We start from the raw sequence: 25,555 nt of genomic DNA on the forward strand, positions 1-25,555 counted from the left end.
GATTAGACTGTCTAGTACACAGTTGTAGAAACGTGTATAGGTCTCAGTGAGTGTGAAGGTTGGGTATAACAATAAATGACTTAATGGGAACAATGATTTCAAATTGGATGAATAAGTATACATTTTTCCTTTCTATTAAAATCTATTTAGACAGGTATGTTCATAATCTTCTTGTTAAGTACAGGTTTGGAGATGATTATCTGGTGAAGTGGTGACTACTGTCTTCCTGCATATTGTGGTAAATTAGGTTTCATTGGAAGTCGCTATTGGTGTGATGTAGATAGTGCATTTTTATGTGTTGGTTCTTCTAAAACTGAAATGTATGATTTTTAGTTTGATCTATATATGTCTATATAAATTCAAAGTTTTTTTTCCCCTGTAGGATGATGTTCAGTCCTCACAAGATTCTCTGCCACGCAAGACAGTTATAAAGCTGAGTATACAGCCAAGGTAAATAATGCATTAATACGCAGTATTTGAAAGTTTCCATATAGCAATGTCTCTTCTGCTAATCACTTAATTTCTTTAGTGTTTTTAACTTTTGTACAATTTATTTTGTTCTAAAATAATTAGTTTTGGTAAAATTTTAGTTCATGTTGAATTTTCCAAAATTAAAATATTACCCATTTTTAATTGCACAATGGAAGTTTCCCACTTTATTCATGCTAAAAATTAGCATGAATGGAATGCTAAGATTGCAAAATAAAGCATTCAAGTAGAAAAATTCCAAGATTTAAATATCTCTCATACTACTATTTCAGCTACAGCTAGCCTAGTAATTATACAATATAACATGCATTTATAGCATAACAGTACCTGAGTTTCCATCTAAAAAGGAAAATAAGAATAGAAAATAATATGTATGTGCAAAGTGGCTAAGTTAGCATTGTGGGAGAAACACAATAGCTAAATGCTTAGTTTCATACCCTTAAAATTTCAACTGCAAAGCTGGAATGTTTTCTTTTTTTACTGCATCTTTCTAACATATTAACATTATTTTTTTAAAAAATCTACATTTATTATTATTATTTATTATTATACTTGATCAGGATTGGAGCCCCATTGTGATGGGTGCTGTACAGACACATGTTGTGAGTCCCATCCATGCTCCAAATGGGTTACACTCTAGTTTAATCTGAAACAGCAAATGGGGGTAACAGCCAAATAAAGGGAATATGGAAGGAGAATGAAAGTAATAGAAACATATGGATAAGAGCAGTTGTGTGCCTGAGTTGAGTAATTCTAAGGTTTTGTTAGGGTTTTTTTAACACAAGATTTAAGACATAAATAAACAAGCAGTAAAGGCAAAACCAAACCTTTTGTTTTTGCAGCAGAGTTTAAATAGTGTTCACATTTAATTTTTCATTTTAGAACAGATAGGGGAACCTTGCGGCATTACAGTTTGTAAGATATCTTGGCTTTCCCAGCAGAACTTATGAGTTAATTAAATGACAGCTACAGCTAAACCTTGTTAATCAACGCTTTGGTTAATCAAAATCTTTGAAAGATTGACTGCAGTCCAGTTCCTATGGAGCTGCAGAAGACCCTGGTCCTCCATAGCTTGATACATTCTTAGTTGTGAGCTAACATATGTAGCCTGTCTCATTGAGGAGCACTTGACAGTTTATGCTGATTTGTTATGCAAGTTTTATTCAGTGCAGAAATATGACAGTATTGTTAAAGCCAACCCTTTCCTTGTGTTGGTGTCCTTTGCTGAAACAGTGCGGCTTTATTGATGCTATTTTCCTCCAGTTTTCTTCCAAGACTAAATCGTATCTGTACTACTCTGGATACCTGATTTATCCTTCCAACTGATTCAACAAAATATTATTAAGGTGGACCCCAGAGTAGACAGTTGTTACATCCCATTCTGTCTTCTTTAGAAGGCAGTAATACTTCCTGGGATGACCTGTAGAGATTCCATAGTCTTGTACAGTGGTTTTCAACCTGTGGTCAGCAGACCCTGGGGCTCCACAGACTATGTCTAAGAGGTCTGCAAAAAAGGTGACTATGAAAATAAAGTTTCAGGTCGCAGAAAAGGCATTCTGTTTTTCTGATCAATCAAACGTATGTGAATATCTCTGCCTACAGGTCAAAACCCGGAAGTGTTGTCGTTACCGTAGAAGCCCACAGTTTAGTGCCCTTTCTCATGCTGTGTCAAATCTGTGTTGAGGCATGCAACATTTATAGTTGAATTCTGTTCAGTCAGTTTTCAGTCTAAGACTTCTATGGTAGGAGTCTGCGGACCATAGGTTGAATTTCCATTCAAACTTGAAAAAAGGTTGAAAACCACTGATCTTCTAGCTACCTGTAAAAAGGACTATGAATATTTTTACGTAATTTATCATTTCAGTTCACTCACTGCAAGATCCTTTGAATGGCTTTGCTCTCACTATCTTTATATCAAAATATAAAAGCCCATTACCTGGTCTATCTTTATCAAAACAGTGAAACAAACAAAAACCACCACCCCTTCCTGCCCCAGAAATAAAAAAACCCCAAAGAATAATCACACCTGATAAAACCCAGGCTGATTGAGGCTGGAGAGTAAGAAGAAATCCTTTAATGTGTTTTCTGTTAGATTTTGTAAGGTGCTTATTTACTATGGTGATGCGCAAAGTATAAAAAGCTAGCTATATGTTGATTTGATCAGTCTTTTTTCTTTCAACATGTCCCACAAACTAGTTCCACAGTGAGAGGATCATAGAAGTTAGAGATGGGAGAAAAAACCAGGTGATCATACAGCTCGTTTCCATGCCAATGTAGGATGGCTTGAAGAGTACATTTTTTTTGTCCAGGTTATTTTCTAACGTGCCAACTAATGGAGTTTCCACCACTTCCTTTAGGAGACTATTCAAAAGCCTATTAGATTTCACTAAGGGCTTGTCTATACGAACACTTACACTCTAGCCTGCCACAAGCTAAATCTACCCTGCACGAGCCTGCTGTGCACTAAGTTTCTGTGTGGACCCTTCTGCTGCTTGGTAAAACTTCCGTGGTACATTTTAATCCACTCCCATTTCAAAGTGGAGTAGATTAAAGTGCACTCTGTAACTTCTAGTGAGCAGTGGCAGGGTCCACACCGACACATAGTGTGCAGTAGGCTAATGTAGGTAGATTTGAACCCCAGCTTGCCATGAACTAGGTAAGTTCTCAGAGGAAATTTTTCCTTATATACATCTTACATTTTACTTCACTTAATTTCCTCACGTTACTCCTAGTTATTCCTGTGTATACCATTCTAAATAATTTCTCCCTCCTTGATATTTGCACATTTCAAATATTTGAACTACTCATGTCTCCAGCCACAGTTGTGTATTAGCCAAGATATACCTGTTTACTTCCTTTTAGTATTAATTCTTAAATCAGTTCCAGTGTTTTGTTGCTCTTCTTTGAACTCCCTCTAACCAGTTAGAAAGATATCTTACTGGTAGTTGTCCAGAATAGAAGTAATATCAGCTAGCTGTACTATAGCTCTATGTTCATAGAATATCATAGAATATCAGGGTTGGAAGGAACCTCAGGAGGTCATCTAGTCCAACCCCCTGGTCAAAGGGGTTAATGTTAGTTTTTCATTGACCATTCAAAAATGTGCTAGATGCCATAGAGACACAAGACATGCCCCCTGCTCCAAAGAACATGCAATCTAAATTACTCATGAGGTAATGAAGAGGCAAGAAAATAAAGGTGTAGAAGTGAAGGAGAAGAGTTTAAAGAGGAGTGTTGCCATCCTGTTTGATAAGCTACATCTCTGGTGGCCCTTTTTTGTTTTCATATCAGTTTCAAAGTCATGTATAATATGACGTCCTCTATCACAAGACTTGGTATCAGAGGTTTAGTAAAATTCAGTTGTGTTACATCTCTTGACTGTTACCAGATGCTTTATAATTGATCAATAATGTATTAATTACAAATACGTGCTGTTTATTCACGGTCTGTATCCTGTAGATGTTTAATACATTTTTTTCTTTTCATATGTGTTCCAATATTTTAGCAAAGATAGAATTCATTGTTCTTTTCCCTAATGGAAAACTGGCACTATATTTGGTTTTCTGTGGTCTTCCAGTGCCTCTGTGTGGCGCATGATTATTTTAAAAATAGTTAGCATTCAGTGTATTTTTTTTAAACCTTAGGATTCATCCAGACGAGCTAATAAATTTATATGTTCAAAATTTCAAAGCATTCTTGTATCTGCTTGTAATGAATGATGATTGATACTGATTCTTCATTCCTTACCAACTTTTTATTTTTCTTATTTAATACAGATATAAAAGTGTCAGCTAGAAGTCTAGTCAGTTTCTAAAATGAGCTAAATGTAATTTCAGGTACTAAAACTGATTTTTAAAAATGTGTTTTCTCATTCTTGTTGCCTGTAAAAGATGCACACAAGCAACAAGGAAAACTAACTAGGAGAGCCAGGAAAGCTGACTATACACAAAACTGGCATATTGAAAAATAGAATTTTTCTCTAATCATTATCATAGTTACAGATAATACCTAAGCTTATAATTCAGCTAGAATTCTTTAAAAAGAATTCAAAATCTGTCATTTGAAGTATTAGTTCTCTCTCATTTGTCAATGAACCTACCTTTTTGTACTTTCCTTCCATAGCTATTTCTATATATCAGTAATTTGTAAAAGGTCATCTCTCTTATTTTGTGATGCCACAATGGTTGGAATGACACACCCAGATTTCAGTAGCATTGGGCTGGTAGCGGGCTGTTGGCACTGAAAGGCTTGTGACTGATTGCACAGATTCTGTGGAGTCCAAGAGGATGCCCTTGTAGTTATGTTCTCCCCCATTCTTAGGAAGCCATTTACATGGGGGGTGGAAAGCTAGAACCCACAGGAGTTCAAGGGAATGAGACGGGATTGTGGCATCCAGTTTTCTGAAGGAACATATAAAGAGTACAATCTCCTAGGAAGGGGGCTGCTGCTGCACAGAGAAAACTACTCTCCATTCCCTGAAGGAATACTTCAAATGTATGTACTTCTGCTTGCTTTTTTTGTGGTGTGAACTCTTTTTTTAAGAAAGCAGATACGGGAGCTGAGGGCCTTTGAAGATACTTTTCTTTGTATTGGCACTCTAAAATAGTGAGGCCTAATTTCCAGAAGAGATTTTTTTTTCTTCTATACAAAAAGGATTTCCTGTTGTTTAAGGAAAGTTGTATGAAAGTGTAGTCTAGTATATAATTCAGCTCTGGACTTCACTTCCTTTTTCAGAGTCATGGTCTGAACTTGAGGTCACACTGTAAAGCCTTTCTATTTTCTTAGGATTTCTTTTATAGAATAGTTTGATGGTATGAATATGCTGAGCAGGTAAGAGCTTTTTATTGGGGTTGTGGAGTTGAATAGATACTGATAAATTAGAATTTCTGTATGGATTTTGAAATGATGTGCAGGTGCCTAGATCTTGGAATACGTGCTTTTTATCTAAATAAATGAGTAAACAAACAAGACAGGTCTCAAAAGACATATGACCAATATCATTCATTCGTTGTGTCATAGTACTGAAGGAGAAGTCCAACAGGAAACCCCAGAGGCATTCAAAATTTCACAATCAAAAAAGAAATCCATATCCAAATAGACCTTTAAAGAAGGGGAATAATGGCATGTATATGAGTTGGATGGGAGAGGAGGCACACTTGTCATGTGAGAGAAACATTATCGTGATAAACCAGAACCCTTCTTCATAGATCTATAATAAGAGTTGAACTACCAATCCATGGGCTTTCATTGTTCTTGTCCTTAAACCATTCTACCAAAAGGAAAGAACACATCATTCTCAGGTGGAGGTGAGATATCTTTGTTTAGAATCAATCTGCAGTAAGCCCTTACAGCAACTGTATACACTGATTTTTTGTAAACAGAGTACTTGGGGCTAAGACTGAATTCTTCATTGGCTCACTAGCTTCTTTGGTGAGATTTATTAGGGCTGAAAGCTGCCTTGATACAAAAGCCCTTGGTATAAAGGATGGTTGTTAGTTCTGTGATCAAAGCTTTGAGGAAATCCTAGTTTTTCAGACACTGATGGTGCCAGGCAGGATGGATAAAAATCAAGGATTAAGAAAAAATATAAGATTTTTAAATTTTAAATTAGGTACATTTTTATTTTTTTAAATAAACCTATTTAAACTTGAATTTGAAATTATGACAACCTATGTTAAGGCCTCAACTTACTATAATTTATTAAAGTAATTTATATAAACACCTGACATTGTATGATTAGTGACATGGCTTGTGTGCAAAGATTTTATTTTACTTCCTTTGAAAGAGAGGAGGAACAGTTCTCCAAGGAACTGGTTTTTAGTAAGTAGCAGAGGGTGTGCACTCTTTAGCAGAACATCCATTTAAAACAAACACCTAACAATATTTATCTGTAGCTAACATCTTGGCTTCCTCTCCAGATCAGCCAAAAGGCAGATACCCGAGGAGAGACCAAATACTATTTTCTCAACAATAATACTAACAATAAATAATCTAAATGAAAAACTAAAATGTAATTTTTGTAAATAGTATTAAATTATCTAAAAGTCTGCTGACAGTGAACAATGGCCAGAGATCTGTTGTGCAGGCAGGAAAGAAAGGAGTTGGGACCACATGCGATGTAAACTTGGTTAGGAGCATCTTGTTGTTCTTCAAGATGAGTGTCCCTATGGGTGCTCCACTCTAGGTGCGCATGCACCTTATGTGCCTTTGGTCGGAGATTTTAGGTAGCGGTGCCTGTTCAGCCCACACATGCACCCCATGGAGTCTTTTGCTCTGTACCGTGGCTATAAAGAGCTGTGGGCAAACCACCCTATCTCTCCTCTCAACTGCCTTGCCCTGAGATGGAGCCTCAGCAGTGTCTGAGATGAGCTTACCTCAACTGTATTTTTTTCTCTTATCTAATTAGCTAGTTTAGTGTTAGTACTTTAGTGTTGGCTTTGTATTAGTTAGTTGTAGTAATTCTATAACTTAAAACAAAATGAAAATATTTAATTTTTTTATTCATATATACATATATATTGTTATAGTTTTAGTGTAAGGACCGTTGTCCTTTCCTCTTTATTTTCTCACCTTAGGAGAACTTAAATGCTGGGAGGGCACGCTCAGTCCTCCAAATTTTAAACACTGCCTTTAATGCTGTGAGGCGATCCCAGTCATAAGGAGGGCTTTAGCTCTCAGGGTTTCTGAGGGAAGTCCAAAGTTGATTACCTTCCTTTTGACAGATGGAAGCTATTTGCTGAAAAAACTGACGAGTCCCTGAATAACTTAAGACTCTAGGACCATCTTCTTTTCGCTGGGAATTTACACCCCTGCACAAAAAAGAAATTTTAGTGAGTCCCAGAGATCTCTTCCCACTCAGCTTCCTTTCTCCCAGAGACATTATGAATTCCCAGCGTAAGAGACAACGGTTCCAGAAGAGGAGACCATCTGCCTCTCGGGCATCAAGCTCACAACCTTCAACTTTGAAACATCAATTTTTATGGGGAGGTCAAGGTGCTGAGTTACCATCCTCACTTATCTGCTGCAACAATCTACATGTCTCCCTTGCTTTGGCAACCTCCTTTCTCATTTCTGTCAGGAATGGGACATATCTCTATGGACAAGTGGGTTTTGGAGATAACTCTTGCAGCAACAATTCCATCATTGGACTGATGGGATTAGTTCTTGGCCCTTGACCTGCAAGATACTTACTTTCATATAGCAATCCACCCCTCCAGCAGAAAATTCTTATACTTCACTCTGGGTCAAGAGCATTTTCAGTACAGGGTTCTGCTCATCTTCACAAACAAGGAATTCTGATATTCCCATACTTCAGTGATTGCTCAATAAAACACACCTGACTTCACATGTACTGCCTTCAGGGGTGGTTCAGAACTGTTTATTTGCCAAGCAAACATAGTTTGAACAAATTACTCTCAATGCCTTCGATCATGGAATTCCTTCGACTGGTAGAAGGACCCTCACAATGTTTGCACAGGGGTTGCCTTTGCACAACCATCTCCAATGTCAGTAATAACAGATGCATCCCTACTGGGATGGGGAGCTCATCTAGACCTGCACACTGCTCATGGCAAGTGGTCACCTCATGAGTCCACTCTGCACATCAACTTAATGGAACTCAGAGCAGTCTGAAATGCTTATCTCCATTTTCTTCCACTAATCGGGGCAAATACTAGAAGATCATGACAGAAAACATGTCATGCATATTTATAACAACCATCCAGGGAGAGCGAGATCATCCTCCCTCTGCACTGAAGCAGTGAGTTAGATCCCATTACACTCCTCCACCTGTTTCGTTATTGGGGTGTCGTGCAGATAAGCTTGTTTTCCACAGCCAAGAACAAGTAGTGCTCCCAGTTCTGCTCTAGAGGCAGTCTGGATCATTACTCCAGGGGGGATGCCTTCACTTTTGTTGGAGTTCAGATCCTTCAACCTCAAGATTCTTCGACTCAAGGCACGGCAGATGGATGGTTTGCAGAGTTAAAAACAACTTGGTCTGAGGACGTGTAAAGAGAGTGCTTTTGCACAGAAGAAAATCCACTCCTAATACCTACCTGTAAAAGTGGGGGAGATTCAGTCACTGGTGTGGCCTCAGACATCTTTCACCTACATCCTCTCTGTTATCAGATACATTCTAGAGCTAAAAATGACAAGATTGTCTCTAAGAAGAATTAGAGTACACATGACAGCTATTACAACCTTCCATCATATAGTAGAGGGTTTTTCCATCTTCGCTCATGCTACAATGATGAGGATTCCCCAATCCCTTGAGAAACTTTCCACAAATCAGATGCCCTACACTCACTTGCGACCTCCACTTGGTACTTAGATGCCTTGTGAAGCCCCCCTTTTGAACCTGTGGTTACCTGCTCCCTTCTACATTTGTCTATGAAAACAGCCTTTCTCATAGCCATTACTTCCGTTCAGAGTTGGGAGGGGGGAGGGGGTTCACAGTCTTTTTTAAGGATAAGGTCACATTGTGACCACATCCCAAGCCATTAGTTTGTCTTAATTCTTTTCCTTTTTGTTCTCTTCTGTTCCTTATCTTTATTTTGGATACTAGCATTCCAGGTATTGGCCTTTGAAGGTACCTCCTTGGCTTGTACTAAGATATTGAACAAAGGTATTTTGATTGTGACTAGTTTCCTATTGGCTTAAGCCAAATGCTCATTTGTGCTACTGTAGGGTATTGTGATATGTAGCTTAGCATGAGTAGTGATAACTCTGGGAAAAACAGAGGTCAGTTCAGCTCTCATAACTGCCAGGCATTCATATAATGTAGTATATACTAAAGTAAGAATCTTATGTGCAAATATCAAAGTACATGTAGGACCAATCATATACTGTTCTGAAGTAGTTCCAGGATTCACAAGGCCTAGCAAATGAGGATCTGCATCATCTGACCTTTATCACAGGGCTTCTTAACAATGGAGAAAAACAGGATTGGGCTATCGCAGCCTGAGCCACAGCCCACAGGGGGAAACCCTTTCCCACAGTGCAACCTCTGCCTGTGGTAGTGGTAACAGGGGACTCTCATGTAGGAGTCTGCTACTAGGATGGCAGGAGGTCAACCATCACTGGTCTTCAGGTAAGTTGGAACCTCTGTTCATCTAATTGAAATCAAAGGGATGTCAGCTCAGGCACTCTATCTCATTGAAGTTGTCAGAATATCACAGGAAGAGAGGTAGTCTCTAACATATCTAGCTCTCAAATAACAAGGTTTTCTAGGGTCAAACCAAACTTTTTAAAATTTATCCAGAAATGAAATGGATAACTGCAAGTCATAGAGCATAGATGTAATATTTTTGAGACATATTTCTTAATAAGCAGGCCAACGTTCTGTGCTAACTGAATTTTTCAAGTTGTCTTAAGGTTTAGCCTTATGTAGAACACATTGTATTAGAAAAGACTCAAGGTGACGAAGCCATGCATAACTACAGTGAGGTCTGTTTCTTGAAATGCAAGGTCAGTTGTCTTGCCAAGACCAAATTGAAAAAAATACCCTTGGTTACAGCTCCTATCTCAGTATCTAGCAGCAAATAAAGACACAACAGAAGTTCATTTTCCAAACCTGAGTAATAAATGGTGGACATACTTTCATTTGAGGAAATTGATTCTTTGTTCTCCCCAGCCCTCAAATATTACATCAGTCATCTTTCACAATGATACTCAGCCAATCAGTTGTCATCTCCACTCTGATCTCATTTGGACAGTAGGTCAGCCAATCAACCTCACTGATTACCTCTGGAAAAAATGTCAGTGTGAAGTTGCTGTTACCTTTTCAAGAAAGCGCTTGACAAGATTTTTTTGCTACTGTTGTCAGAATACAGAATTGTAATGCATGCTAAGGATACATTATCCATATAATATGTGGTAAGGAATATATATGCACAAGAAATGTAACTTGGTTGTAAAGGAGACTTGTAGTGTGAAATGACAGGAAGGAAAGCCTGGGCTGACGACTTAAGCCAAGGTTGAGAAAGCTGCGGTGGGAAGTGCTATAGGAAAATTAGGTGTCTTGCTGAACTACAAAGATTAAAACATCACCCAGATGCATAATAATCTTAGAACCTGGCAAGTCTAATTTCAAGTCCTGTTTGTGTTGCCCATCTTCCAGGTATAGGATGAGTTTACATGAGTCTCCTAAGTGGTTTATAAGGATATGGAGTTCTGAATAAGAGTGTATTTTGATCACCATATAGATGTTGTAACATTTGTACATGGAACCTGAGATAAGTGATAAAACGATAGTTATAACTACATACAAATAAAATAAACTGTATAGGAATAATTTCTTGGACTAGCATAATAAAAATAACATTTGACTTCCTTAATTATTGTGATATTCTAGCAGGTAAAATATGAGCATTAAAAAGAATACTAGTGTTGTATATAAACTATACAGAGTTAATAAATTGCAAAGAATTGCATAGAATCACAGGGTTAGAAAGGACCACAGGGGTCATCTAGTGTAACCCCTGGTCAAGATGCAGGATTTGTTGTGTCTTAAGCCTTCCAAGACAGATGACTATCCAGCCTCCTTTAGAAAACCTCCAGAGAAGGAACTTCCACAAGCTCCCTAGGCAGTCTGTTCCATTGTCCTACTGTTCTTACAGTTATGAAGTTTTTCCTGAGATTTAATCGAAATCTGCTATGCTGTAGTTTGCACTTATTGCTTCTTGTCCTGCTGTTTGTGGCAAGAGAGAACAACTTTTCCCATCTTTTTTAAGGCAGCCTTTCAAGTATTTGAAGACCCCATCAATCTCCTCTCTTCCAAACTAACTGTATCCAATTCCTTTAGTTTTTGTTTGTATGGCTTGCATTCCATCCCTTTGATCATCTTTGTCACTCGCCACTGGATCCTTTCCAGTTTCTCCACATCCTTTCATTGGTGACCACAATTGGACACAGTACTCCAATGAGGCCTAACCAGCATCAGGCAGAGCAGTACTATCACTTCCTGTGACTTGCATGCTATGCCTCTGGTTAATGCAACCTAAAATGGCATTGGTTATTTATTTATTTACTTACTTACTTATTTGCAACAGCATTGCATTGCTAACTCATGTTGAGGTTGTGATCCACCACAACTCCCAGATCCTTCTCAGCAGTGCTGCTACCAAGCCAGTTATCCCCTATTCTGTTTTTGTGTGTTTGTTTTTTCCCCCCTAAGTGTAGCACCTTACAATTGTCTTTGTTGAATTTCATTTTGTTGTCTATAGTCCAGTTCTCCAATTTATGAACGTTTCTCTGAATCTTAGCTCAATCCTCCAAAGTGCTGGCACTTATCCTCCCTAGCTTTGTGTTGTCTACAAATGTGTTGAGTATGCTCTCTATTCCTACATCCAGATCATTAATAAAGATATTGAACAACACTGGACCTAGAACAGATCCCTGTGGAATCCTATTTGAGACCTCCCTCCAATCTGACATCATTCCATTAATTGTTACTCTTTGTTTGTGGTTGTTTAACCCATTGTGTATCCACTTAATGTTAGTTTTGTCGAGCCCGCATTTCTCCAGCTTACTTATTAGAATGTCATGTGGGACTATGTCAAAAACCTTGTTGAAGTCCAGGTATATTACGTCCATTGCATTCCCTCTATGCACCAAACTAGTTACCCTGTCAAAGAAGAAAATCAAGCTGGTTTTGCATGATTTGTTCTTGATAAATCCATGCTGGTTGCTAGTGTCTACCCCTTCATCCTCCAGGTATTCCAAATTGAAAGTTTTATACATTGCTCTCATAGCTTCCTGGTATCAAAGTCGGGCTGACTGGTCTGTAGTTCCCAGCCTCCTCCTTTTTTCTCTTTTTTAAAGATGGGCACTGCATTAGCCCTTCTCCAGTCTTCTGGGACCTCACCAGTCATCTATGAGTTTGCAAATATTTTTGCAAAGTAATTTTATAATTAAAATGTTATAATTTTCTTCCTTAGTATAACAAACTAGTTTAGAATTGAATTTTGCTAGAAATATTGCTGGAGTTTTGCTTTGGATAAAATTGTAGTAACATTTGCAAAAAGGGTTATATCCTGCCAGCTGTTTTAAAGTAGAACTTCTCACTGACTTTTATTGCTTTTATTTTATCCTCAGACAAGCGGGATAGAGGGACCATTAGAAGTATGTTTTTCCAAAAAAAGTATTTGCATTTTTATGACAATTTAGTTATAGGTTTGGACTAAATGATCACATCAGAATAGTTCAAATATTTTAGGGAATAAGACAATCATGGAACTTTATGAGCATAATTACCGTGATTAAATAGTTGCATTTTTAATTTCTCTGACATAATCAACTTCGCTACTTCCTATAACACTGAAATTGATGGACAGCTCATGTTATGTATTGATTTTGATAGTTTATCATCAAGCACATAAGCGTGAAATTAGGCTTTTTTTTTTTTTTTACACCAAAAGCTCTCTGAGAAATGGTAGTTGAAAATGAACAAAACCAAAGGTGGTTGTCTTCAGTGTTTTTAAAAAAAAAAAAAAAAAAGTCTTAGATAAGAAGAGCACTTTTTACTGTATGAACATATCTGCTAATTTTTTTAATAAACTCTGACTACTCCATGACCTCCGTGTTGGTTCCATGTAATTTGCATAAGTAACTGGCATTTTATTCACAGCTTATTTGGAATACTGAAACTAAGTGATAAATAAGATCAGGGTATGTATGTGCATTTTGTTTTGAGGGGGCAGTCTTGTTCGTTGAAACCAACCAAAATCAAAAGTCCGAAAACAGTTCACTTAATAGAGAAGAAAATTACGTATTTTGACCTACAAAGACAAGAAAGATAATCACTGTGAAGACTCGCTTTTGGTTCATTTTTGAGAAACAGAGTTGATACTGGTTTTTCCACAGGAAAACCAGTATCTATTCTTTAGTGACTCATTGCACTCCAAAGCGTTCTAAGAAATGAACTTATTTCTCTATGAATATCCAATTTTGCCTGTGCATCCCTTTGTTTGAGTTAAAGTACTATAATACATTCTAAAAGTTTTCAAATCTTTATCATGAACCATTATTACATGAAATGGTTGTATATAATTATACTTGTCCTTTAGTTATTGGTTTCTTATTATTTTTGAAGCAGTAGTGATAGTCTGTTCTGAATACTTAATTTGCTTAGTTTCTTTGCAATAGTCTTTCTGTTGTGGTTACAATTTCAAAATTACACTGCAGAAACTAGTTTATGCATTGTTTTAAATTGTTTAACTTTGCAACTTTTTACAATTGAATTGAAATTTAAGATTTTGTATGTAGTGTTTTGAATTCAAAACGACCTTGACAAATTGGAGAATTGGTTTGAATTTAACAAAATGAAATTCAGTAAAGACAAGTGCAAAATACTTCACTTGGGAAGGAAAAATCAAGTGCAAAACTACACAGTTGGGAATAACTGGCTAGGTAGTAGTACTGCTGAAAGGATTTGGGGATTATAGTGGAACACAAATTGAACATGAGTCAACAATGTTATGAAGGGGTGAAAAAGGGTAATATTCTGGAGTGTATTAACAGGAGTGTTGTATATAAGATACAGGAGGTAATTGTCCTGCTGTACTTAGCACTGGTGAGGCCCCAGATGGAGTACTATATATCCAGTTCTGGGCGCCACATGTTAGGCGAGATGTGGACAAATTGGAGAGAGTCCGGAAGAGAGTAACAAAATTGAAGGAAGATGTTAAAAACCTCACCTATGAGGACAGATTAAAAAAATGGGGCATGTTTAATCCTGACAAAAGAAAACTGAGGGGTGACCTAATAAGTCTTCAAATATGTTAAAGGCTATTATAAAGAGGATGGTTGGGACAAGAAGGTAACTGGCTTAATCTGCAGCAAGGGAGATTTAGGTTAAATATTAGGAAGAACTTTCTACCTGTAAGGATAGTTAAACTCTGGAATAGACTTCCAAGGGAGATTGTGGAATCCTTACCATTGGAGGGTTTTGAGAACAGGTTGGCTGGACAAACTTGTCAGGGAGGGTCTGGGTTAACTTGGTCCTGCCACGTTGCAGGGGGCTGGACTTGATGACTTCTTGAGGTCCCTTGCAGTCCTACACTTCTATGATTCTATGATTTTAACAGTTTTGTAGCTTATCTTATTTCTGATTGCAACAATAGTGCAGTCATTGCATTATGAAGGTGTCATTTTCAGACACTCACAAATGATATCTCACTTGCCATGGCAAAGACCATAATATCAAAAATGAGGAATGCTGCATCTTCTTAGGAACAACTTTTTGGTACCCATTGCAAATAAGTTGAGTTGGGTTTATTATAGAAATGGCTTGTGAACTACAGTACCACTACTTTAACTTGAAATATGTGTTCTTCGTAGATAAAATAACTATCCTAGCCAAGAGTTATGAAAAATGGAACCTTGTGGACCATATGCATGTATTTTAAAGTATTTTTTGGAAGTAGAGAATATTCCCTTTCAGTATCTCAGGATGTCTGTATACTGTTTCTTAGCTGCAATGTCTGGTCTTCTCCTTCAGCCTTTCTTCTGGTGTTGCTTAAAGCAACATTGTAGTTAGTCCAGGGCTGTCAGAGCACAGACTGAAGTGATATGGCATATTTCAAATCTTCTTTTCTTCTGAATCAGATTTTTTTTCCCTTCTAAATACAGATTAATAAAGCCTGCACTACAAGAGGAACAAGGAAAGGATTTTAGTGAAGGTACTTCCTGATCCTGAAAAAGTCAGGGGGCTTCAAGCCCATCTTGGACTTCAGAACACTTCACAACTTTGTGGTAAAAGAAAAATTTAAAATAGTGCCTTTGGATTTAATCCTTAATGAGAGAGTAGTTTTGTGCTCTAGAATAGGATATAAATGCCGCTAGGACTGTGTCAGAATCGCAGGAAGTACCTGTATTTGGAATATCTAGTAGGTGCATAACATTTATAGAAAGTGTTGTCTTAGGTTGGTGTTGGCTTTTTGTATTTTCTCTGACAATTTGTCATTCTTATTTATTGTGCCATTGTGTCTGTGTTCACTGTGAGTGCTGTTTTCTTGAGGGTGTTCCATATCTGATAATTGGCTGAAGTAGTTGACTAATGTGGAGGATAGGCCTCAATAGAAGAATTTGTTCTATCTAATACATTTTCTAAATCTCTTCTTATAATGTCATCTTGCTTGTATAGAGTGATATTGCTCAAGTAAGGTCACATAACATTGTTGAATCACGGGGCCCAAATCTATTTCTGTTTCCATGGCATGTGTCAAAGGGCAAATAGTTAACTCTTTTAAAGTGAGTAAATAAGAATCTTCTCTGATATTTATATTTTTCAATCTACGCTACACCTCTGTTCTTTCACTAACAGCAGGATTTCTGAAATGCAAAAGTGAATAGTTGGCTCTTTGAAACTGTGTCTGTTCTTCTTGGCCCTGATCATTAACTCTTGGGAGGGGACTCTGTGGGGAGGAACTCTCAAACTATTCCCTCGTGGAGATGTCCTCATATTTGTCATCCTAAGAAAAGGCCATCGGATCCACCTCCAAATTTGGCAGATCCATGAGGATCTGTGCAGATTCTATAGAATCAGCAGAAGGTTACTGCTCTCTCTTCAGAGGTCCTGTATCTCTTAACTGGCTCTGTTCCCTGGTGGTGCAGTTCTGTTGAATTCCTCCTGCCAGCTGCTTGCTCTGAGGAGAACTACCCAAGGTGGTGGTATTGTCACCAGAGTGTCTCCATAAGGCTGAAGGGGGAAACAGTGTGCCTGTTGCCTGCCCAGTCTCCACCTGTGCAACACACACACACACCTCAGATCTTATGGAGTCTGAGGGAGAAGACTGATGTGGAGGTGGCTGAATCCCACTTTCTGCTGTGCACAGATCTAGGGGGCATGATCTGAGACCTTGTTAGGAGGCGCTTTGCTTGAATGGTGAGAAATTTAAAATGTCAATGAAACATTTTCTTTCTTGTCCACAAAATCACTGTTTTTAAGCACCCTTGTTATACATTACACAGAAATCTGACAGTCTGCTTTTGGAGGTAATGCCAATTTATTTCTTAACCTTTAATATTTAGATCTACTTCTAAATTAATCATTCTGCCCCTTCTTTACTGATGGCTAAAAGAAAAATCAGTTTAATCATAAAATGTCAGCTTCATCCTGCTTCAATTTTCTGTCCTTCTGAATCACTGAATTCTTGGGGGGAATGGATCAGCATTCACCTCTCACTCCCTGTCAATACGTGGCCTAAGCCGGGAAAGTTAATGGTCCAACCAGTGGACCAAATTCAGTGATGAATCCTGGTCACGTGCCACCTGAGCATATTGCGCATAAGCTAAGAAGAAGACTGAATTCTTGTTATCCCAATTATTATTTATGGATGGAATCTTTTATTAACTTTTTTCTTGTTTGGTAATTTGGTTTTTATAACAGAGAATTTATGGTCTTTGGATCATAGATTCTGGTGCCCTGGTCTATATGGTATACGTTATTAAAGCAGAATTTGAGAATTCCACTTAGCTTCTCAAACAGCTAAAACAGCCTTACGTTAAATTATCTCATTATCTAAAAGATCAGATGTGCATATTTTATTTAAAAAAAGGAAAAAAAAACCCTTCAGTAGGTGACTGGTAGTGAAAGTGTGTGTGTGTGTGTATAAGTGTGGAATGGGTGCCCAATCTCTACCCACTCCCCATGTGCAGACAATGGATCCTGCATGCCCGTGCGCGCACACATTTTTACTACCAGTCACCTGCTGAAGATTTTTTTAAAGTGCTAGAATGCTGAAGTAGAAACATCCTTCTACTAATAAAAATTGAAAAGCAAAAGGGATGATATTCGACAGGATGTAACTCTTGTGTTTTTTATTCAATTTCTAGAAGATAGTATGTGGTTGAAAAGATTGGTCAGTGGTTTTCTTGGCTCAGTTGGTTAATGCTGACAGGTTTGCCTTCTAGAGGTTACTTGCTTGTAGATGCCAGATCTTAGATGCCGCATCTTGCTGGATTCCTACTCCTTGGTGCCCAGCTGCAAGGGTGGGGGAAGCACAGGCCTTCTTGTCCAGAGCATGGTGGCATCTGGAAGCCAAAGCCAGAAGCAAGCAGTTGGTTTCTCCTCGTACATCACGTTGTGAAGATGATGGCCTGATTGGTTCCTATTCCTTGTAATTTTCCTCAAGAGTTTCTTGGTGAATCAGACAAGGGTACTATCCCTTTAAAAGTCATTGGCATCATCCAGTGGGGTTTGATTAGGTCAATGTATGCAAACAAAGATCCTTCCCTTCAATCCTGGAAAGTCTTCAACATACTTCAGGGGTTTGACATTCTGAGTCCACTTATTGGAGAAGTTGACGTCAGCTTCTATTGATCACAAAGTATACCAACCATCCTATAAAAATTCTAACTAAAACTCCCAATTTTGGGGGAGGGCACGGAAAAAAAAACTAGTAAAAGGTTTGAAGCGAAATAATAGAAAAGTCATTCACACACAGTCGTGCACACAAGGTTCCTTGTTCTTAAGACTAAGCAATTGTTCTTCTGTTCCATAGACAGGTAGTTAACTTCCCTTCTTTATATTTTGGTACTTATTATCCATGAATAACTCAATTTTGAACACGATTTGTGATGAACAAAATCTGAGTAAATCATTGGACTAGCACTTTCAGAGTAAATCTATGTACTCTTAAAAATCATGATTAAGAGTTCAGTTTTCCTATGTAGGCTTATCTTCCTCACATACTTTTATTTAGGAAATCATAGTGTGAGAACTTTTCACACACCTTTGTCACAAGTGCAGTATATCTTGTAATGCAATGAAAAAAACCCACATACACCTTTTGCATTGTAGTTAGAATTCAGCCATGACCTGAAAAATCTGCGGAGGTGGCACTGGGATTTAAATGACTAAGAATTGTTTATTTGTTGATAAATATTTGACTTGAATTTTAATATTAACCATGATAGATCCTTATTAATACATTTGTCTGTGAACTTGGAATATAAATTTTTTTATTGTACCATGGGCAAGGCATTTCACACAGGAAATTCTAGTTTCTGGCCTCGAGTGGACAAATGGATATTCTGTGCAATGCATTTCTATATGTGAAGGTTAAAAATTCCTTATCTCTACATTTTCTCCATAAGCATCTGCCACTGAGCAAGATGACTGATTTATTTGTCCTGTACGCATCACGTACTGTAGCATCTAGCATTTAATAAGGATGTTTAACCTTGTCCCAGTTATAATATGTTTAGACTACAGAAGAAATATTCATAAACTAGTAATAGCGCATTAGTTCACTGTGTAATATGATGTATAGATTAAGATGCTGTTTTCCAAGATTACCACAAATCTGTATGTAATCTGTAATTATTTTTCAAATCTTATAGGTTAGATTTCTCTAGACTCCTAGCTTTCCTTTGGTATACAATAATTTTCTCTCTCATGGGCACTTGCTCTATGATCCATTACAACTGGGTTTATAATGAAATATAATAAAGAAGAGTAAGTCACTAAAATATGTACACTGCCCTTTCACTGCTTTTTCTGTGTTCATACTTTATTGGCTCTTTTTCTGTCATCCCTTTTTTTCCTTTCTGCACAGGGTTATTTGTTGTTTTGGTGCACACTCTAGATTCTTGGCTGCATCTCTTGTCAACCTTGGATGCATTTCTTTCAGTGATGCTTTCTTTTTTTAGGCTTTCTTCCTGCATCTCAAGGAAAGAAGCTCAGCGGCTTCAAGCAATGTACCTATGGTAGAAAAGTTTTGGTCATGGTTGAACATTACAGCTGTGTCCGTTGCATTGTAATTGAGCAGATCTGTCTGGAAACGTCATTCAGAGTAGTCACATTTTGTGGGAAATAAGAAATTCCTCAGGGAAGCTCCCCAGAGCACTCCAGTAAGTCTGTTTTGGATCAGACTTACATTGCTTCAAAGGATCAATCCCTGAAACAAAAACGCAAATCAGGCTCTTCCACTGAGCACCAGGACTTGGTGTTGATACAGATCCAACCCCCCAGGTTGCCTCAAAGCAATGTGCACTGACAGCATCATAAGTTCAGGTATCTTGAAGAGGTGGCATTGATGCTGCCTCAAATTGGTGGTAAATTAGCTCTGGTTCTTAAGAAATCTCAACAGCTGGCGTGGAGTGAGAGCCAGTTGTCTTTCACTGTGCTACTGTTGAAACACAAGACAGGAATTGGAAACAGATTCAGGGAACTTCTGGGGCAGTGTATGATCTCAGACCTAGTTAGATTCATCAGCTTTGTTTTTAAGGCTGCCTTGGCAACAGTCTCATCCTCAGCACATAGCTGGAAGATCCTTCATCAAAGTCTGTCAGAATTCTTGTGCAAGAGTTGTGCTCTTTTCACTAATGTTGATGCCTGACTTAGAGAGTTGGCTGTATCAGCAGAATTACTGGTCTTGATGATCTTGATGATGAGGGTCTAGGAGCAGTCAGAAACCTCATTTGTCAAGTCAGTGCTAATGGTCCTACATATTAGTGAAATGTAGTAAACTGCTTGAGTGGAAGTGGTAATCCTATGGTAGATGGTATTGAAGATGCAGAGGTTTCAGTGGCCTGTTCTTGGTGAATTAATGATAAAAGTGTATGTGGCTTATCAGATCTCCAAATGCAGTAGAAAATGTTTTCCAACCCCTTCATGACAACTGGCAGAAACAGCCATGGCTAGAGGAAAGTCTAGCCAAAACGTTACTCTGTCCCAGAACCCTGGGTTTAATCTGATAGATGGATTTATCATTATGCAACTGTTAGTTTACTCAGTATGGACAACCAAACATAAACTGTTGAACTGCAAAAGGTGACTTAGGACCTGGCTAGGTATTTCCCAATAGAAGCATTAGAAGTTGTGCAAGACTGTGCATGAGGATGTGCAGAGGTTGTTAGCTTATTGGCTATCCTGAACAGAATTGAAGAGTTTAGATAATCTCTTAATTTTATGCAGAAAGGATTAAAAATCAGGCTGTTACAATCTGAACACTATTCAGGTGGGTTAGATGATGTATCCAAGAAGCCTATAAGACATCATCTGTCTCTCTCCCTGAAGGGATTAAGTCCCACTTTATTAGAGCCAAAGCAGCATCTCTGGCTTTTCATAGACATATCCCACATATTGAAATATGCAGAGCAGCAACAAAGAGTTCTATTGACATGTTTACCAAATGTTACTCTGTGGATCTAGCATCCGGATTGGACGTTAAACTTGTCAGAGCGGTTCTTCAATCCTCACTTAATTAGGACTCCCTTGGTGCGAGTGCTAGTAGCTAAACTATTCCAAATGTGGGAATATGCAGAGAACACGTGAAAAAATTAAATTTACTCAACTGCAACATGAGTTCTTCAAGATGAACTTTGCATATTCATACTCGCTGCCCACCTTCCCCTCTTCCTTGAAGCCCTGATTACCATACAGGGCCTGAGGATGCAGTGGAAGATGCTGAGGCACCTGAAGCACCATGCCCCTTCTGTAGCCATGCCTTCAGAATGCTCAGAAAAATTGAGGGAAGGGGTGTTTGAGTGCTCCAGCAGGCATTGCTAGTTAAAGTTCCATTGTGTAAGCTGTACAGTCCTGGTCAATGCCTTCCTTGAGTGTGAATATGCGGAGTCCATCTTGAAGAACTCTGGTTACAGGCGAGTAACCTTTATGTTGCATCACATCCCCAAAAATGCAGTAAGGCATTTTTTTTATATAAGGAAGAGATGTGGCAGTAAATCTAAGTCTTCCTAGGAAAGAGGGCAAACAGATTCATCCCAGCTCGAGCTCCTTTCCCTGGCATCTTGGTTCCTGATGTGGTAGAGATCCATAGATATGGCAGCTTTTAAACAGGTCGCTTATTTCCCTCTTGGTCTCTCAGAAGAATTTACAATTGTAAGTGGAAGAAGTTTGTAATGTGGTCAGAGCAAACCCAGGTGGATCCCTTTAATTGCTCCACACACAAACTGCTTTGCTTTACTTCATCTCCCAGAGTCTAACATAGATTGATACGCTCTAATTATATTTGGTTGCTATTTTGACTTATTAACTAGTTGAAAATAGTGTCTCTTAAGACATTTGTCATCAGGTTTATATGGGGCTTGATACTGTTGACACTCTCCTGTTAAAAAGCCCTATGTCGTGAGATGTTGAAGTAGTCTTGACAGAACTGATGAAAGCTCCCTTTAGAAAAATTAGATCCTAAAACCTTAATTTTCTTTCATAGGAAGGCCATTTTCTGATGGCAATGAATTAGCAGTGAGAGTGTACTTTGGGCTCCTAATTGATTGATTTTCCCACCCCCATAGCATATTTTCCAGGACCACTGCCCATTCCAGTGAGGTGGTTCATCACAAGTTTGCCATAGTATGGTCCACGTGGCTTTATTTGAAGGGAAGTGAAGACCTCAGGGTCCTCTCAGCTGTTTTTTTTTTTTCTTTTGGTAAATGTTCTTGCCAACAATCTCAGTAGATTAAATGACTATTGGCTTGTATCTCTTATTGCCATTTCTTGGCTAGCCAGCAGTTGGGTCTCATTGGGTCATGCTATCTGAGGCAGAGCAGCTTCTTGCAAGCCTCAAGAATATTTCAGTCATGGTTTTACGACACAGCGTTCACTACATACTTTTTTTCAAGATACAATTTCTTGTATTTATCTTCCAACGTAGAGACTTACTTCTCTCTGTTCCATAGAGCTGCTTCTAAAGAAGGGGTGCCTGCATTTTCCTGACCCCTGTTTTGAGATTATCCTTACTTGAGCTGGCCAAAATTTTGAAAGTTTTATTTTTATGAGGATATATCCTAGAGGTGCTGTTTGTTCGAGTCAGGTTTGTTCGAGTCAGGAGGCCTCATTCTTTCCCTTTTATAGAAAAAATAGATTCTTGTTAGCTTCTTATATGTTGGGTATTGATCTATGTTTTTATGACTGCCTGTTGCAATGATTTATTTGTTTGTTTTTATTTTACAATGTTCCATAAAGAACTTAGCCCAAGAGTATACTAATTATTTATAAGGGAGAATTGCTTGACTGTAATTCTCCTTCTTTGAAGGTATGCAGGATTCACATTCCTCAATCCGGCACCGAATTAGAGGATGTTTTTGAATTGATGTACTGTTGAACATTGTAGTTTTTATCCTGACAAATTTTTGTTTCATTAGTTCATATAAGAGACATTTCAGTTCGTTATGTGTTAGGAGCAGGAATTGTCTGGAAGGTTGTAGAGGCAGCTGTTAGCGTATATTGGTCAGGGTGTCAGAAAAGCTGTATGATGCCTGCTGCTACAATTTCCTGTAAAGGCCAAAAAGCATATGAGCTAGGTTAGTTTTGCCTTCATGTTGATAGCTCAAGACACAAGAGTGAAGGTCTCTTCAAAGAAGCAGATTTAGAGGTGAGTAATTTTCCCCTCTTTAATTTTTATTTAATTTAACAGTTGGTCTTGCCAATTGTTAAATTGTATTATTTGAAAAAAAGTCAGTTGTCTTAAAACAACTTAGAAACTTTCACTATATATGTGAGTAATTATAGTGATCACTTTAGAATCTCTACAACTTTGCATTTGCATAAATAACATTCCTGCAATGTTCATGATCGTCCCTTGTCTGGTTATAAGGAGTACTGTGGTAATGTTAAGTACTTGCAAACAGTACTAGTGAAGATTTTAATGATGACCACTTCATTATTTATTTTTTTATATATATATATATATATATATATATATATATATATATATATATATATATATATATATTATAGGAACACTTAGAGGGCGAGACCAAAATCACAGCCTGTATTTACTAGGCACGGTACATACTCCCAGTAAGAGACAAGATCTTTATCCATGAATCTTATTTTTTTTAATTGAAGAATCAAACACAATGATGAACCTAGGGGGAAATCTAAGCAACAGTGCACTGTCTTGTTCTGGAGGAGGAGTTTCTAAGAGCATTTTATTAACAGTGGATTAGGCCACACCTCACTGATACTTCTGAGGTAAAATGTTCTGACTGCAGACGTTTTTCTTTAGGGTCTTACTGGCCAATTGAGACAGGAGAGAATTTTTAATTTCTTGAAGGAAGATATTGTGACATTGCACTCCGTAATGTTTTATGGAAATATGATTGAGTGTGAATATAATGTAACTGGAATATGCTTCTTGTGAAAGGTCTCTTGTAAGGTATTACAAAGCTTAAGGTCTACTGAGTGTGTTCATCCTATTTGTTTGCATGTATTATTTCTACGTCTGAAGTTAGGAGAATAAGATATAAACTTGTATTACTGATGTAAACCCATTAAGTGAAAGCCATTAAGGGTGCTTCAGAATCAATGACCTGTAATGGCTCTGTTTACCTGCAAGCCTTCCTGTGTGCATGTGGGCCAGTCCATGGGTAATGAAGAATGAGGTCTCACAGGACATGTGACCATGTCACATGATACTGGAATCCATCTTAAATCTGGTACTTTTCCTTCTAGGAGGAGGGGTGGGGACCCAGAGAGACAAAAGATTCCCGCCTTGTGCCTAAGCTATAAAAAGGGGTGGAACCTGAGCTGGAACTAATAAGGACTGCACCAGGGGAAAGGATTGGGCCCAGACTAAGAAGCAGTCTAGTCTGTGAAAGAGGCTTATTGGAAAATCTCTGAGGGTGAGATTTTACCTGTCAACAATTTCTTAATATATTAGGCTTAGACTTGTGTGTTTTTGCTTTATTTTGCTTGATGACTTACTTTGTTCTGTCTGTTATTACTTGAAACCACTTAAATCCTACTTTTTGTACTTAATAAAATCATTTTTGTTTGTTAGTAAACCCAGAGTAAGTGATTAATACCTGGGGGAGCAAACAGCTGTGCATCTCTCTCTATCAGTGTTATAGAGGGCGGACAATTTATGAGTTTATCCTGTGTAAGCTTTATATAGAGTAAAACGGATTTGTTTGGGGTTTGGATCCCATTGGGAACTGGGTGTCTGGGTGCTGGAGATAGGTGACCTGCTGAGCAGTTTTTGGTTAGTCTGCAGCTTTGGGGGCTTGGACCAGACCTGGGTCTGTGTTGAAGCAAGCTACTGTATCTGGCTCAACTAGGCAGGGTTCTGGAGTCCCAAACTGGCTCAGAGGTAATTCCAGTACGTCAGGTGACGGTCCCACAGGGGTCTCGGTGACCAAACCCATCATAGATATTACTTATTGTACCCTGAGGCAGTACCACAAAGAAGTGCTCTGAATGGTGAGAGTAGCATAACTGCGAACTGCCTCTGAAATGGAGGTAGTTTTTACCTTTAAATTCAGATTATAAAACCTTTAGATGGTGCCAAACTACCTCCATGTTTGATGTAGGCAGGATATACCCAGCAATTGTATACTGGTGGATATCGTTCTGCAAGATGATATTGTGTAGGGGAAATAAGTCCTATACCAATGTGATGTCTCATAATTAATCTAGAAATTTTTTTTGCAGTTAATGATACTGGGTGTGTGATTTGAGGGTAGGAGTTCAATGGCATTTTAAAATGGTATGCAACTATTTTTAGCCACTGTTGTATGTGCATAACTTAATTATGTCATACATACTGAGAATGAATTCTTCAGTTCTACTGAAGTAGAATATGAAAAAATACTAAACATCCATGCACAAGAAAATACATATATTGATATAATCGTGTTTTTCTTCTGTGACGACTTTCCCCATTAAGTTAACTCTTCCATAATTAACTGTAGCTCCATCAAATGAAATGTCTACATTCTGAATTGTGATTTTAGTTTTCACACCTTTCTATTCAAAAGGAGAATCTAAATGTGAAATATAAAACAAGTATTCAATAAAGCTAATACTAAATTCTTCACTATGAAACATGGTTTTAAAAGTTAACATCTGTCTGGAAAAAAAGTTGGTATATACTCAGAGTGGTGAAACCCTTTATTTATTCAGTGGGACTTCTTCAGCTGGTCTCTGAAACTTTATCACTTAAGTTAATCTTTCCCTCACTGTCAGCTGGCAAGTGGCATGTTCCATGATGCCTGGTATGAAGCTGTACTTTTTCTAAACTAGTTAGCAAAGCCATAGGTTGTAAACTGACTAGCTGGCCAGTGGCCACTTATGATTACCCTGTTGCTCCTGGTCTTCTCCATG

At 38.0% G+C, this 25,555-nt stretch overlaps 1 protein-coding gene across 3 annotated transcripts in view; it reads left to right on the forward strand.

Annotated features, from left to right (window-relative positions):
* The window catches only part of MAN2A1 (mannosidase alpha class 2A member 1), a 201,301-nt gene that overhangs the window by 118,686 nt on the left and 57,060 nt on the right, over nt 1-25,555 (forward strand). For all 3 annotated transcript variants that reach the window (XM_007055422.4, XM_043546417.1, XM_037901532.2), the window contains exon 12: nt 383-450. In XM_007055422.4, the coding sequence (XP_007055484.2) occupies nt 383-450 (68 nt within the window). The remainder of the gene's footprint in view (nt 1-382; nt 451-25,555) is intronic.

The sequence above is a fragment of the Chelonia mydas genome, chromosome 5, assembly GCF_015237465.2.
Source record: "Chelonia mydas isolate rCheMyd1 chromosome 5, rCheMyd1.pri.v2, whole genome shotgun sequence".
Taxonomy (NCBI): domain Eukaryota; kingdom Metazoa; phylum Chordata; order Testudines; family Cheloniidae; genus Chelonia; species Chelonia mydas.